General features: G+C 34.4%; 1 protein-coding gene and 1 pseudogene across 2 annotated transcripts; both read right to left on the bottom strand.

Annotated features, from left to right (window-relative positions):
• Nucleotides 1-9,697: 9,697 nt before the first annotated feature.
• On the bottom strand, nucleotides 9,698-12,798 carry LOC143576647 (subtilisin-like protease SBT5.4; annotated as a pseudogene). Its single transcript, XR_013142978.1, has 6 exons — nucleotides 11,697-12,798; nucleotides 11,525-11,619; nucleotides 11,189-11,434; nucleotides 10,997-11,111; nucleotides 10,700-10,907; nucleotides 9,698-10,606 (listed from the first exon to the last, which is right to left on the bottom strand). The product of XR_013142978.1 is annotated as a subtilisin-like protease SBT5.4 (transcript).
• LOC143576646 (subtilisin-like protease SBT5.4) lies at nucleotides 12,339-14,745 on the bottom strand. Its single transcript, XM_077060692.1, has 5 exons — nucleotides 14,650-14,745; nucleotides 14,452-14,546; nucleotides 14,247-14,344; nucleotides 12,518-12,667; nucleotides 12,339-12,445 (listed from the first exon to the last, which is right to left on the bottom strand). The coding sequence occupies exons 1-5, from the start codon at nucleotides 14,743-14,745 to the stop codon at nucleotides 12,339-12,341; spliced, it is 546 nt and encodes a 181-aa protein (XP_076916807.1).
• Between the last annotated feature and the right edge of the window lie 405 nt (nucleotides 14,746-15,150).

The following is a 15,150-nucleotide window of genomic DNA, read 5'->3' as shown; positions in this document are numbered from 1 at the left end:
AAAGGTTTGGTGTGTAATTTTGTTAAAAAAGTAGTTTGGTTCGTCTATTTTTGTTAAAAAAGTAATTCTAAAACCATAGGGACTCAAGTTGACCAGTTATGAAAGTTATTGGACTCATAGTGACTATGTGTTTATACAGAGGTGAAATGTTGAATCTACCCCTGAAGCTAAAATAGTTAAGTAACGTCGGGACTCACATAGTTCATTTTTGAAGCCACAGGGACTCAACTAATTCATTTTTTTTCCAAGGACTTATTATGCCTCTGTCCTAAAACCACATGGATGAAAGCAATAATTTTCTCTTTTAAAAAGATATTAATTATTGTTATTATTATTATTATTATTATTATTATTATAACATGAAAAATACATGATGAAAAGATTTTACAAAGTACAGGAGAGTTGTAGATTACTATTTCCGTATGACGATTATATTAAAAAAAAAGGTTACTTTTCGGACTTCAAATTTATTGAAGTATATATCTTTCTTGAACAACATTAAACACGTAATTGTATCAACTTTTATAAATCGGTTTTGTTAAATACATCGTAACTTCTATATTTTATTAATTGATGTAACTATATACAAAGGATTGGGAGTCCTGGAGCTAATTCAACTTTATTAACTTTCTGTTTGTAATCAATTTTTAGTTTTTTGTATTGTTATGTTTTAATCTTTAGACTCTCAGTTGTACCTTGGGCTTCTCGCTTCTTGTTAGAAGCTCCTCGTTTTCGTTCATTAAATTTGGCCTTAAAAAAACCATATACAAAGGAATATTAATAACATTGAATAGACAAGTGGAACATTATTAAAGCTGAGTCACATTCCATAGAAACAAAACAAAAAATAAAATAAAATAACAAATGATAACCAATGAACAAGTAATAGGCCATTACTTACTCAATCAACTACTTTTAAATGGTTTAGGCCACAGAAACCACAATGGGGCTTCTCACATGGTAATGCTTGCCATTAGCCCACAGTAGTTCCCCAAAAACATAATCACTAATTTTACTTTTGCCATCTGCTTTCACTGTCATCTCAAACTTATGCACTTCACCCTTCTTCCCAAATACAAGACGCTTTGGCTCCACATCCACTGATATCCCAACAGGGCTCGTAACACGAACTGCATACGTGCCGGGTGGGCCCACATTCGTCAATCTCCTTGTCACTGTGGCCGTACCATTAAGTTTATAGACAGTTATGGAAGGGTAGTTGAAGTCTAAGAGGCTGTAGCTTTTAGGACATTCATAAGGTTGATCAGAAAACCTTTGAATTATGGTTTTGTTGTATCCTCTTGCGCATAAGAAGTCGAGATAATCGTTTATGGTTAGATCATAAACCAGTCCAGGATCCATTGATCGATTTGGGTTAATGTGTCCAGCTCCACGACTAATGGGCTCGCCTCTATATTAATGTCGTCCAGCATTGGGATCCCTCTATTGTCTTTTATATTTGCTGCACAAAGATATAACCATGATCGATATTAATCAGTTGTTAAACCAACATATTCGAGACACTTACCGTATAACTAACTCATGTGATCAATGCTAAGTGATGTAACCAAAAAAAGGCCCATTTTGTTGGACGTAATTTTAGACTCCAAGTCACAAGTCGGTGAACTTGAAAGACCAATGCTGACAAGCAAGTCATAGTTTGTTATGTTTCCTAATTACGTTATGTTTCCTAATTGTATTGTAATTAAAATATGTAATGTACAGTCTAACAAGTTATGTTAGTCTATATAAACAAAGTCATGGTTAGACATTATAGATTGTGTGGTGTGAGATGTAACCGAGTTAGGGTTCATCTAGAGACACACACAAGATGTAACCGAGTTAGGGTTCATCTAGATGTAACCGAAATTTCAAAGGGGGGGGGGGGAGGTTCACGGGGACATCGGCTAGGGTTGAGGTCCCATCCCGGGGACAGTTTGGGGACGGAAACGCCGCCAAAACGGGTCAAAAACTGTTCTCGGACAACTTCAATAAATGGGGATGGGCTGCAAACGTCTTCGAGCCTTTGGGTACGGATCCATCGCGTTTCGGGTACATTTCATAATAGATAATATAACTAGAGTGTTAGGTTTAAACTTTATGGCGACTAGTGAAAATCTCTGAACTTTCCGGTGGAAATAGGCGAAGGGTAGAAGACAGAAGATTTGGGTTTAGTGCTTTTTTATCTGTTTTGTTTTGTTTAGGGCATTTTTGGGATTGAGTTTGAAAAATGCTTATTGGTTTATTAGTGTTTTCAAAAACCCAATAAGTTTAAATGTGTTTGACAATCATAACAAAACTTTCTTATTTTAGCTTTATGAAAGGGCTAAAAAGCAATTTTTCAAAAGCCACAAATCTTGACTTTTAAAAATGATTTCTGAAAAGCCATAAGTATTTTTCAAATCCAATCCCAAACATGTTTTAATGAATAAAGTTATAGAGATATATGTCTTGTATTTTTAACACTATGCTGGCCTACTAGCTGTCATTCAAAACTCAGTGATTTTCCGTTTTTTTTAATTAAATTTTTGTCATAACTTCGATAGGGTCAGGTTATTCTACAAAGGGGAATAAAAATGAGAAACCATAATTAATTGACATGTGTCAAGTAGGGACCAAAGGAAAAAGGGTATAAAAGTAATATTACACATTTTCACTCTCCACATGCAAGTCACATGTTAATTCCCCCATCATTTTTAAACGTCTATAACTTTTTCATATGATATTTTTTTAAAAAGTAAAATTCACCATAATAACAAGCTTTTTTTTACCTTTAATATGAGTATAATTTTGTTATATAATAATAAAAAATAACTTACGTCATTGTGTCTTTTTGCGTACCATTATGTATTTTTTCGTCACTGTGTCTTTCTGTTTGTTATTGTGTTGTTTCACCATTGTGTCTTTCATCTGATCATTGTGTTTTTTAAAATACTGATAACACCGTTGTGTAATAGTATATATATATATATAATGAAAAATACCAACAAATTATCTAATACATAAAACACAACGATGAATGCATATTACACAATAACCTGAAACGTAAAACACAATAATGAATACATATAACAACACAATGGCCTGAAACGCAAGACACAATGGTAAGTACGTATAACACAATGGCCTGAAACGCAAGACACAGCGGTAAATACATATAACACAATGGCCAGAAACGTAAGACACAATGGTAAATAATATAACACAATGGCCTGAAACGTAAGACACAATAGTAAATACATATAACACAATGACCTAAAACGTAAAACACAATGGTAAATAATATAACACAATTGCCTGAAACGTAAGACATAATGGTAAATACATATAACACAATGACCTGAAATGTAAAACACAATGGAATCTATATATTATACAATGCCTTGAACGTAATACACAAACAACATAATACTATTTTTCTCAAATTAAGTGAATATTGAACACAATGACTAAAACACAAGATAAGTATAAAGACAAATGTTGAGCACAAAGATACAATGACGCACGAAAGACACAATGACGTAATCTTTGTTTTAATTTTTATCTTTAATTTGAGTATCAATTGAAAAACACAATGACTAAAATTTATAACACAATGCATAGAAAAACCCAATTAAAAACACAATGGACAACCAAATAACACAATATAAAAAAACCCATCAACTTTTTTTCTATTTTTATATATCAATATGATATTCATATTAAACATAAAAAACGTTTATTATTATGATAAAAAAATTCTAAAAAAATGTCGTATGAAAAAGTTATAGACATTTAAAAATGATGGGGAATTTGACATGTGTCTTGAATGTGAAGAGAGAAAGTCTTCATAAGTGAAGTATTACCTTCATGCCCTTATCATCTATTTTTATTTAATTTTTATTCTTGAATTAATCTCCACTATCCAAATCTAAGATCAATGGATTAGATTCCTTCTTACCCTTCTCATTTTTGTTGTCATTTGTATTTTAACTTTACCCAACTTCTATAATCCTATTTGATAATATAAATATGATAATATTATATTTCCACAAAGTAAAAACTTTTTGGAAACATAATTAGTAGGCCTGTAAACGAACCGAACGTTCGGTGAACTGTTCGCGAAATGTTTGGCGGTAAGTTCGTTTATGTTCGTTTATTTAATAAACGAACGAACATGAACAAAAAGTTTGTGTTCGTTTAATTAAACAAACGAACATGAACACATGTTCCGTTCGTTCATTTATGTTCATGAACGTTCGTTTATGTTCGTTTATTTATGTCCGTTTGTGTCTGTTTATTTATCTTTGTTTATGTCTTAATAAAAAATAATTAAATATTATTTGGATGAGTCATTTACTTAAAGTTTTATATTTGTTAATCTGTGGTCATTTAAGTGTTTTCATTTATGTTTATTTGTTTTCATATATGTTCTCTATCTTTGTTTAGTTATATTCGTTTATGTTTGTTTGTGTTCATATATGTTCTTTATCTTTGTTTAGTTATATTTGTTTATGTTTGTTTGTGTTCGTATATGTTCTTTATCTTTGTTCAGTTATATTCGTTTAGATTTTAAACAAACAAACCTAAACGAACACAAATGTTCATTTTTTAAATAAACGAACATGAACATAAATATTTGTTCGATTAAGTGTTCGTGTTTGTTTGAAATTAGATGAATGAACACGAACATGCCCTTGTTCGTGTTCGCTCAATTCGTTTACATGCTTTCATTATTCACATTGATGAATAAATCGGTCTTAATCTCCGGGCTTTGCCGATTTTATTTGTGTTCGTGAACCGTTCGTGAACACATTAATTTCCTTAACGAACGAACACGAACATAAAATCTCATTCGGTAAGTGTTCGTGAACCCGTTATTTCCTTAACGAACGAACACGAACAAGGCCTTGTTCGTGTACGTTCGGTTCGTTTACAACCCTAATAATTAGGTAAAAAAGATTCTAAAACCAAACATAAGGGTCATTGAATCTATTAAATCATAGATTTATCTAATGTAAAAAAAATTATTTACAATCTTTTGATTAAGAAGTTTTGATTCCACCACCGATCACGGTCATCATCTCAATTCTCAATTCATCAATCATCATCTCCTCTCAATTCTCAATTATATATATATATATATATATATATATATATATATATATATATATATATATATAATTAGCAACATAAGTATGCATGATGGTTTGTACATTAGGCTTTAGGAGTTGTACTCACTTTTGTTTTTTCTTTATTTTAATCTTTTACATTTTAACCCAATAGTTTTACATTTTTACAATTGAACATCAACAATTTTCACTTTTTAACCTTGGTATCATATACTTTTCATGTTTTTCAAATTTTTTGTTTTACGTTTCAGTGTAAATTTTGTGAGTTAATGCGTTTAAACGACGAAATGTGCGTATGTGGTTCAATGTTCTACTTTCAAATTTGGTCATCTATACTTTCATCTTTTCAAAAATTTTCGTTTTACGTTTCGGTCTAAATTTTTTCCAGTTAACACATCGAAATGCGTGTGTGTTTCTCAACTTTTTTATTTTTATTTTATTTTGTTGTTTAACGTTGTTACAAATATGAAAGCCTATCAACTTTTGTCTAGATCGACTTAGTTATTGTTCTCTATGTTTTATGTTTCGCGTGCGTAGTTCAATGTTATTACGTCTACTTTCGTTCAATGTTTTTCTATTTCCTTTTCATACGAGTTTTTTCCAATGTTGATAATTGCTAGCAGTGGTGTGACATGGGTGCTACGTAATGCGGTTTTACACTCCCTCCGCAACGTGGGGGCATAATGTTAGTTTATAAATAAATATGAAATGCCTAATCTTTGTTATATCAGCTATGACTTATGAGACCGTAACGACCACCCTGATTTGAAAGGGGAAGCGAACGATGTGGATCAGTAGTTTTGGACATCCAAGTCAATTTCATCTGGTCAACGCCGTCAACTTAATTGATATTTGGAATTTGTTTAATATATTTGTATTTATTTTGTTGTACCAATATGTTGGATTTTTGAGTTTTTTCGTTCTCCGTACTCGTTCCCATGCTACATAGGTTGTACTTGTACGGATATTGAAATTTTCTCCAAATCTTCAAAATCTTCCATAAAATCAACTAAATTGCTTTCGTAACTTGAATTCTGCATAAGGGTCATTTTGTAACTAGGAAGTATAAGGGTCATTTTGTAACTTTTGGAAGTAGAGACACCAGTTGTGTCAATGTTGTAAACTTATTTGAAAGTTTGTTTGTAATACAGTTGAGAGCAAATATTCCTTATACCAATGAAAAGCTTATTATTGTTACCACTTACCAGTCCCAAACCGAACAAATGAGTAGGTTTATGTTTATACTAATGAAATTAATATGAAAAACGGGCCCCAAATGTTTCCTTTGTTTTAGACCTTTATAATGGTTTATCAGGCCCAACATGCTGAAATGGGTTTGAATCATAATGGGTCTTCAAGTATGAATTATAAATACAGGCTAGATCGATCGATCGATCCTGTTGGGCTGAAGCTAAAAACTATTTTTATGTCCATTTTTATTTATAGGATCAATAATTATGTATGTAATGACTAATGGTTACAAAAGTATATAACTTTTATCATTAAGGCCACCCATTAATTTAAAACTTTTAAACTAGTTTATGGTCATCCGCCTTTGATTTCATATAAAGTTGTTTTGTAGAAGCCTTTATAATTTTGCATTTCAGTTTCTTAGACTATACATAGTGGGCGAGAAAAAGGGGCAACAAAGGGTGTGTTGGGGCGAGAACACCACCCCCGGGCTACAAAAGAGGCGATTTGTGTTGGGGGACAAATTCTTGTCCGGGCCTTAAGTTTGGAAAATATTATTATTTTAATATGTTGTGTGTAATACACACACACACACACACACACACATATATATATATATATATATATGATGCAATTATTGTACGCTAATGCCTTAACGTACGGTAGGTACGCGAGACGCTCAAAGGCAAAAACCTAAAACGCTCAGAATCGCTCACAAAAATTAAATGCTCAGCAAACGCTCAAAAAACAGTCTTCGTGAAAAAAGTGAAAATTGATCGATTAACCATTCGAAACTATTTTTTTCGGTGAACAAATGATTGATTAGATATGTATTGATGATTCCGAGATGTTTGGATGTGATTTAATGTATCAATTCGTTAAAAAATGGATTTGCGTACGTAATGTACGGTAATGGGTTGCAACACCATTAAATCCCTAAAACAAAACCTCATCTTTTGCTGGTTGGACGCCAAATGACACAAATCGTCGGGTTCTTCCTATTCGTATATATACTAAAAACATATTCTTTTTAAAATCTCATATAGGAAATGCCTATGAATGACAAGACGTTTAAGATGGTCAAATGAAACAGATGCCTCATCGAGTTAAGACCCGGGTCAATGTGACAAAAGTGAAGATCATTCTTAGTTAGTTTACTTCATTTGAACAATTTAATTATTTATAGAATATGGTAAATACTTTGAATATGGTTATACAAATTTGCAATTCTATAAGATAATCTATGTTGTAATGAAATATGAATTATACTTGAATTAATATATGCATACACACACGTAAAAGTAAGTTATACCTGCTTAATTTAATATGTATATATTTCAATATTCTCACGTACGTACACTCAAAAGCTACATTTAACAAATTTCGTTCGTTTGAACTTTACTAGAAATTAAATTCAGTAATTAAGTGGTGTAAGTGAATTAAGTGTACGTTTAATTAGTGAAGAATATTCACTGAAGATACAAGAAGTAGTGCCGTACCAAATTAAACAAAATCTGTAATTAGCTAGAAACTAATCTTAATTGAGTGGATGATTAATTAATTTTGGAACTTCGATTTCAGCCTCTACACATTGATTTAAATGTAGATTACTAGTGCAGTGTACGTCTCACTCTCTCTGTGTGTCTATATATATAATGCATGAAGTCCAAAGTCTGTTCATCACGTACTCAATATTTCTTGCAACGTACATGATGAATCTCAAGTGTGTTATAGTTTTTGCCATCTACATAATCATGGGTACGCACCTACTATATATACCTGTGTCTACACACACACATATATGTATATACCACGTACTTACTTTTTGTCTATATATATAATTAACGTGTGTCAAATAATGTTATTTATTTATGCGAAACTGCAGTGGTGGCAAGAAATGAGCCATCCCGTCACAACATTAATGTCACCGATGTAAAGCAGTTACAAGCAGCAGGAGAAGCAGGTAGTAATTAGTTAAACCCAAGAAACTAAATTAACAAAGTTCAAGTATTAATTTTAATTGTTTTATTTTTGTTTGTATCATCAGATAGTTATGGTACCGACATGTACGGGCAGGGGCGTCATGCAGTAGGATGCTCAACAAGCAGCATCTATGTAACTCAAGGGTCGGCAGGTACGCTTCCCAATGGGATCCCTGCCCACGTGGTTGAGATTTATGACCTATGCAGTCCGTACATAGAAGGATTTTGTAACATCTCAGATATCCACTTGAGTTGCAAGTGGTTCGCGTCCGCCAGGCTGGTAAATTGGTGGACGCGAACCACTTGCAACTCAAGTGGATATCTGAGATGTTACAAAATCCTTCTATGTCCGGACTGCATAGGTCATAAATCTCAACCACGTGGGCAGGGATCCCATTTGGAAGCGTACCTGCCGACCCTTGAGTTACATAGATGCTGCTTGTTGAGCATCCTACATGACGCCCCGGCCCGATCCTGTCGGTACCATAACTATCTGAGGATGCAAACAAAAAATAAACAATTGAAATTAGCCCTGGCAAATTGGCAATTACGTCTCTTTTCAATATGCCAATACCCACCCCTATCCTTTGGCAGTTTCTTCCATGACATGCAAGTAGCTAATTAACCCGCCAAGCTTATATGTACCTCCCAGAAATAAGATTGCAACGTCATTGTTTATTCAAAATTATAATGACATATAAATGCTGAAAGAATTATGTGACTGAGCCAACGATAAACTAATTATATCTTTTATAGATTGGTGTCTTTTTCTAAATTTAAACAACTAATGCCATCTTTTTAATTCATTTTTTATATTTAAGCATATGCCATAATGATATGACAACATATTGTGTACCCTTTGTCTTCTACACCATTTCTACCATAAACATAAATAGAGCCACAAGGCCGTCCCTGAGAATATAAAAGAAAAAACTTGGGCCTGGGTCAACATTCATTCAGAATAGGGTCATCGGCCTTCTCGCTAGTGCTCATTCGTGCTCGACAACGCCAGCCGCGGGTTCGGTGACCATAGGCATCTCTGGTAAGCCTATTCATTTATTATCTGTGGCATGGCGAGTTGGTGACCAATTGGTACATGCAGGTGGAATTGCGGTTAGGTGGCAGATCCATGGTCGGGTGTATATATGCAAAATAGGTTAGAGTTGTTATAGTTGCAACTTGGATGATCGCCTTCTCGGTGGTGTTTTGCCCCTTGCAACCTTAACTGGTTTTGGTGCCATGTGGTGGGATTTAGATCGAAACCATTGTCGAGCCGGGTCATGGAGTTGGCTCATGGCTGCCTATGCTTGGCTCGGTGATTATGTATAGTGCATGGGAACCGAACCCGGTGATGCTTCAATTTTGGTGCGGAGAACTGATCAATGGTGCTCGAACCATCTAAACCGATTTATGGGCTAAGGCAAGGATGGGCGATACACGGTGTCGTGTTTTGGACCGACCATTTTGAGAGTTTTTATTCTTAGATCATTGCCATAATGATCTATGTTTGATGTATTGGTTTGGCGGTGCTGTATTCTTCGTGTTTGATTCGTCATTTTGTTAAAAACTGATTGTTATTGAGATTTGGTTTGTGAAATAAATAAATTTTTGACATAATTTTATTGTATTTTTTTTTTCAGAGAAGCCTTTCACTAGCAGGTTGTCTTTTCAAAATGCATACTAGTATAACAAATAACCCTTGTTAGGTAATTGAAACCATAAAGATGAATCCCATTACTTATAAACTAGTCATTACATATTACATCAACTACTAATAAATGTTCAGGCCACAGAAACCACAATGGGGCTCTTCACTTGTAAATACTTTCCACTAGACCATACTAGTTCCCCAAAAACATGACCTTTTATAACCCTTGTGCCATCAGCTTTCATGGTCAACTCAAACTTCTGTTCTTCATTCTTCTTCCCAAATTCAAGAATGCTCGGTTTCACACCCACGGATATCCCAGCAGGGCTCTTAACATGAACTGTATATGTGCCGGGTGGGCCCACATTCGTCAATCTTCTTGTTACGGTGACAGTACCGTTAAGTTTATGGACAGTTATGGAAGGGTAGTTGAAGTCTAAGATGCTGCTCTTTCTTGGACATTTGTAAGGTTTGACCCGAAAACTTCTGGATTATGGTTTTGTTGTATCCTCTAGTGCATTGGAAGTCAAGATAATCATTTACTGTTAGATTGTAAACTAGTCCTGGATTTATGGCATGATTTGGATTAATCTCTCCAGCTCCACGGCTAAACGGATCTGCCTCGTTTTTAGTTTCATTCATCATCGGGTGACCCCTATTGTCTCTTATACTTGCTGTACAAATAGACCGCAAGATATTAATTAGTTATTAAATTAACATGTTAAAAACCGTTAACAACTAAAACATATGATCATTGTGAACTTCACCCGTGGTCATGATGGCGGATTTGATGGCAGCAGGGCTCCAGTCAGGGTGGACACTTTTGAGAAGCCCAACAACTCCAGCAACATGTGGGCAAGACATTGAAGTGCCTGATAATATGTTATATGGTAATAAGGTGCTATATGGTACTACTGGTTGAACATCTTCGGAGAATGCTGCAATAATGTTGACTCCAGGGGCTGTAATATCAGGCTGCACATTTTTATAAAATAAATGTAGTTAATTTTCAATTATTATCCTAATATCCTGTAAAGAAAAATAACAGTTGGTAGATCAAGCACCTTAAGAATCTCTGGTATGATTGAATTCGGACCCCTAGAAGAGAAGTTGGCCATCAACGGAGCTGGCTCTATGTCAATAGCAGGTACAGGATAGATTATGCGCCCCAATGTAGAACTACATCAACATAACATATATTGATTAGAGGTGGCAAAATGGGCTGGGTTGAGCCATGTTGAGTTGAAGGTAGTTACTTTGTAGAGTTAAGGTAGGCGTAAAGACGAAGCCCGTCAGCATATGTAATATATATTGTGGGCAGCACATAAATATCAGCTACTATGTTGTCGCCACTGGCTTTATCATTGCAAAGAATCATGCCAGCGGCACCAGCAAGTTGAGCATTGATACCTTTGGAATCCCTATCTAGGCGTCCATTTAAGCACACCAAGATCTTCCCTTTAACCTTTTGTGGGTCAAGTGCATCTTGATCACAAAGCATTCTACAGCACAAACACATATATAACCATCAGTATTTCAATAGAAAACCAAGAGAAACTAGGAAAATGTTTAAAGAAAATAAAAGTCCGTACGCATCCATCATTGTTGCATTTTTCACTTTAGCATTTGCAGCATTAATAAGAGTATAAAATCCAGAATGTGGCAAGGGTTTGGGCTTGCTTAACCCCTGTTATAAGACATAAAAACTATATGTTATATCTCAAAAGAAAACAAGAAGGCAACTGGTAATTAAGTAAAGAGTATGAGTATGTAATTAACCTTCAAGTGAAGTCCATTAGCAAGGTGAAGAAAAGATCGAAACTCACGGTCGATTGTGCTAGCCCCTACGGTAATAACCCAAGGAGCCATATTAGAGACTGCTCCTGGTTCGGGTCCATAATTCCCGGCAGAAAACACAACAGTGATTCCTTTCATGACAGCATGGAATGAGGCAATGGCTAGACTATCATCCTTGTAATCAATAGGGTCTCCACCAAGAGATGCTGAAATTACATCAACACCATCATGGATGGCGGTTTCAAACCCTTTCAATATATCTGCTATGTCGCATTGAGCTCCTATAGAGGAAGGTGGCCAGCAGACCTTGTAAGCAGCCACTCGGGCACGTGGTGAACCGCCTTTGGCAGTTCCCATCCAGACTCCATTGAAACTCACATTATGAACAAAGTTGCCACCCGCAGTTGATAATGTATGGCTACCATGCCCATTATGATCGCGTGCGCTATTCATTGAAGCATTTAACTTTCCATATGAGGCCTGATAACCTTTGTTATAGTACTTGGCACCAATAAGTTTACTGCAAACGTACACCATCATATATAAATAATAATGTATCTACAATATTTTAATGTAATTTAAACAAACAAGAACACTGAAGTAATATGCTTACTTGTTACAAGGAACTAAGGTTTGGTTGTCACATCCACCCTTCCATTTAGATGGAATGGGCCCATAACCCTCACCACTAAAGCTTTTCGATTCGGGCCAAACGCCTGCCAAATGATTCAATTATACAATCAACATGTAACACTTAAAATGGATTAGTAAGGTACAAAACAAGTTACCAGTGTCAATATTGGCGATGATGATGTTTTCACCATAGTTTGCTTTTGGCCACAAGGTAGACGAATCAACGAGCTTCAAGAAATCCCAGGAACGGGTTGTGTGCAAGTTTATGCCTTTATTCTGGATCACCGACACCACGTTTGGATGTTCTACATGTTATAAATGTAAGTTAAATGCACATTATAGATTTATGGAGAATAACTCAGATATGATACCAGACAAGAGTAGTAAACCGGGACAGGAGCATAAATCGGGTACAGTAACACAGTCATTTCGGACTGGAAGAGGAAAAGGTACCCTGGTCGAAATTTCGAACAATAGATTCTAGGACAGGAGCGAGTAAGCCATGATCGTGTATAACGACTTCTAGACACAAACATGCAATAAGATCTTGAATCTGGAATACCTAAACCATGACAAGAACTTGAGCCAGAATTAACAGAAGCCAGAATTGTAACATATCTTGCAATACTCGGGCTAAAACTAGCATTCTGTCAACTTATTGGGCAATGCATCACAGCTATCCAAGAACTTGTTGTGCACTAAGGATATTTGTTAGCCAAAGTGTCACAGCTCTCCAAGAACCGGGCATTGCTTCATGTGCAAGAAACATGATTTTTGTTCTTCATGGATATATATCACTAGAGAGAAAGCTAGGAATTTTCTAATCAGTTTTTTAATAAAAGAAAGAAACTGTAATTGACCTGACTAAAAGCATTACAATAATACCGTTGAACTATAAATACAAATGTCTAAACTAGCCCTTATTCTAATACCACGTGTTTACACAACAGCACGATATGATTGACCGTAATAATCAACAGGTTACATGCTCTAATACGACTTTTCAGGGTGAATATCAAGTTTAAGAAAGAATAAGAAGTGAAACTGCAACAGCGGGTCTGATGTATGTTGTTGACTAATGTTTGATTAACTGTTGACCAACGATGGCCGAAGGCTAGTGGAGGGGGCGGAGTTGGCGAAAACTAGCAAATAGAACATAAAACCACATGCAAACACAAACAGCGCGTCAAAAAAAATTAAGGGGCGTGAGAGATTTATGTGATTCGGTCTAAACTAATACGTGATCCACGGCTGTAGCTAGCAAGACAATCTTATTACTTTGAAAGTGATTATAATTGGAGACTATAACCAAGGAGAAGATCATGCCAAATAACCTCCATATTTAGTTAGTCAAAATTGTTATAAATCTTTTATTGTAATTATCCTAGAATCATGTTGTTTACTTTGTAAACTTTGTATATTGGTGAAATGAGGGATCACAATGTCATTTTATAAGAGAACTGGTGGCATGAACTAATTCACTTAAAATTTTGCAATACAAATGATCAAGTGGCTGATATTCTTATCAAGCATTGTCAAAGGGAAAATCTCATGTTCTTCAGGCATAAAATGGGTGCGAAGATTTGGGAATTAAGGGAAGGTATTGATAGTAATTTAAACATGCCAATCAAGTTAAAATATACAATGGGTTGTTTGTTATCTTTCCAATTTTGTTAAAGTAGTCAATTCATTTCCATGTTTTCTATCTAAGCAATATATATATACTTAAAGCATTAATCATTTAATTGTGTGTTTCCTTGTTTATGCATGCAATCATAAAAGCATTATCTTCTGATTTCTAAATTTGTTAGTTGTTAATTCATCGAATAACCAACATGATTTTTATGCAACACGTTAGCCAAATGCTATAAGAATATAATAAACCTGCAACTTTTGATGCATCTTCTTCGTCGAGAATCGCAGCAAAGCCGTTAAATTGTTTATTGTATGAGTAAATCGAGGCCTCATCAACCCTTTCTTTGCTGTTTCAAAACACAATGAAGGGAAAAAAATAAGTCCACTAATTTGATTAAAAGTAAATCTATTATTTATTTTTTTATATATGATAATATATAGATATATCATTTACCTCCCTAATATTGAACCAAGAAACTCAAAGTGAGAATCTTTAATTTGAGATGCTTCTAATTCATGATTTAATCCTCCCAAGTAGACTATATAAGACTGAAAATTCAAAAATATATTAAAAAAAATAAGTTATAGAAAAAGAAAATAAAAGCTAGCACTGATAAAATGAATGCCACTTCACCTTTTTGCTTTTAATTACCAAAGATGAAGACTGCAACACACGTACAGTGATGACAACGGCCAGAAGAACACTAGACAACTTCATTGATCTTCTGCATTTGTTAATAACAGACATTATCAACGCTAATTCATAATATTAATAATAAATCATAAATAAATAATAGTAAATAATTATTGATCTTGCAGATAATAACTAGCAATAATTTGTAGATAATCAAAATATATTTATGCACAAATAAATAACTTTCCAATGTTTAAATACATATAGGGATGTAAGTTAGCCGGATCAGGTTGGCCTCAGGCTTGATTCATTTATTTTAACAGGCTGAAATGTTGAGCCCAAACTCGACTTGTGAAATTAAGCTCGAGTTAGCTTGTGGCTCGTTTATTTATTTTTATATATAAATCAAAAGATAATACTTTTAAAATATGTAGATTTTATAATTTATAAATTATATAAAAAAAACTGATGCATCGATCCGGAGGAGCCAACGGTCTCAAAAGAAAACATGCATCCGGA

This window comes from Bidens hawaiensis, unplaced genomic scaffold (genome assembly GCF_021521415.1).
Source record: "Bidens hawaiensis isolate Kalapana, Puna unplaced genomic scaffold, B.hawaiensis_p1.1 tig00028250_1, whole genome shotgun sequence".
NCBI classification, from domain to species: domain Eukaryota; kingdom Viridiplantae; phylum Streptophyta; class Magnoliopsida; order Asterales; family Asteraceae; genus Bidens; species Bidens hawaiensis.
This window is presented reverse-complemented; position numbering and strand designations above follow the sequence as displayed.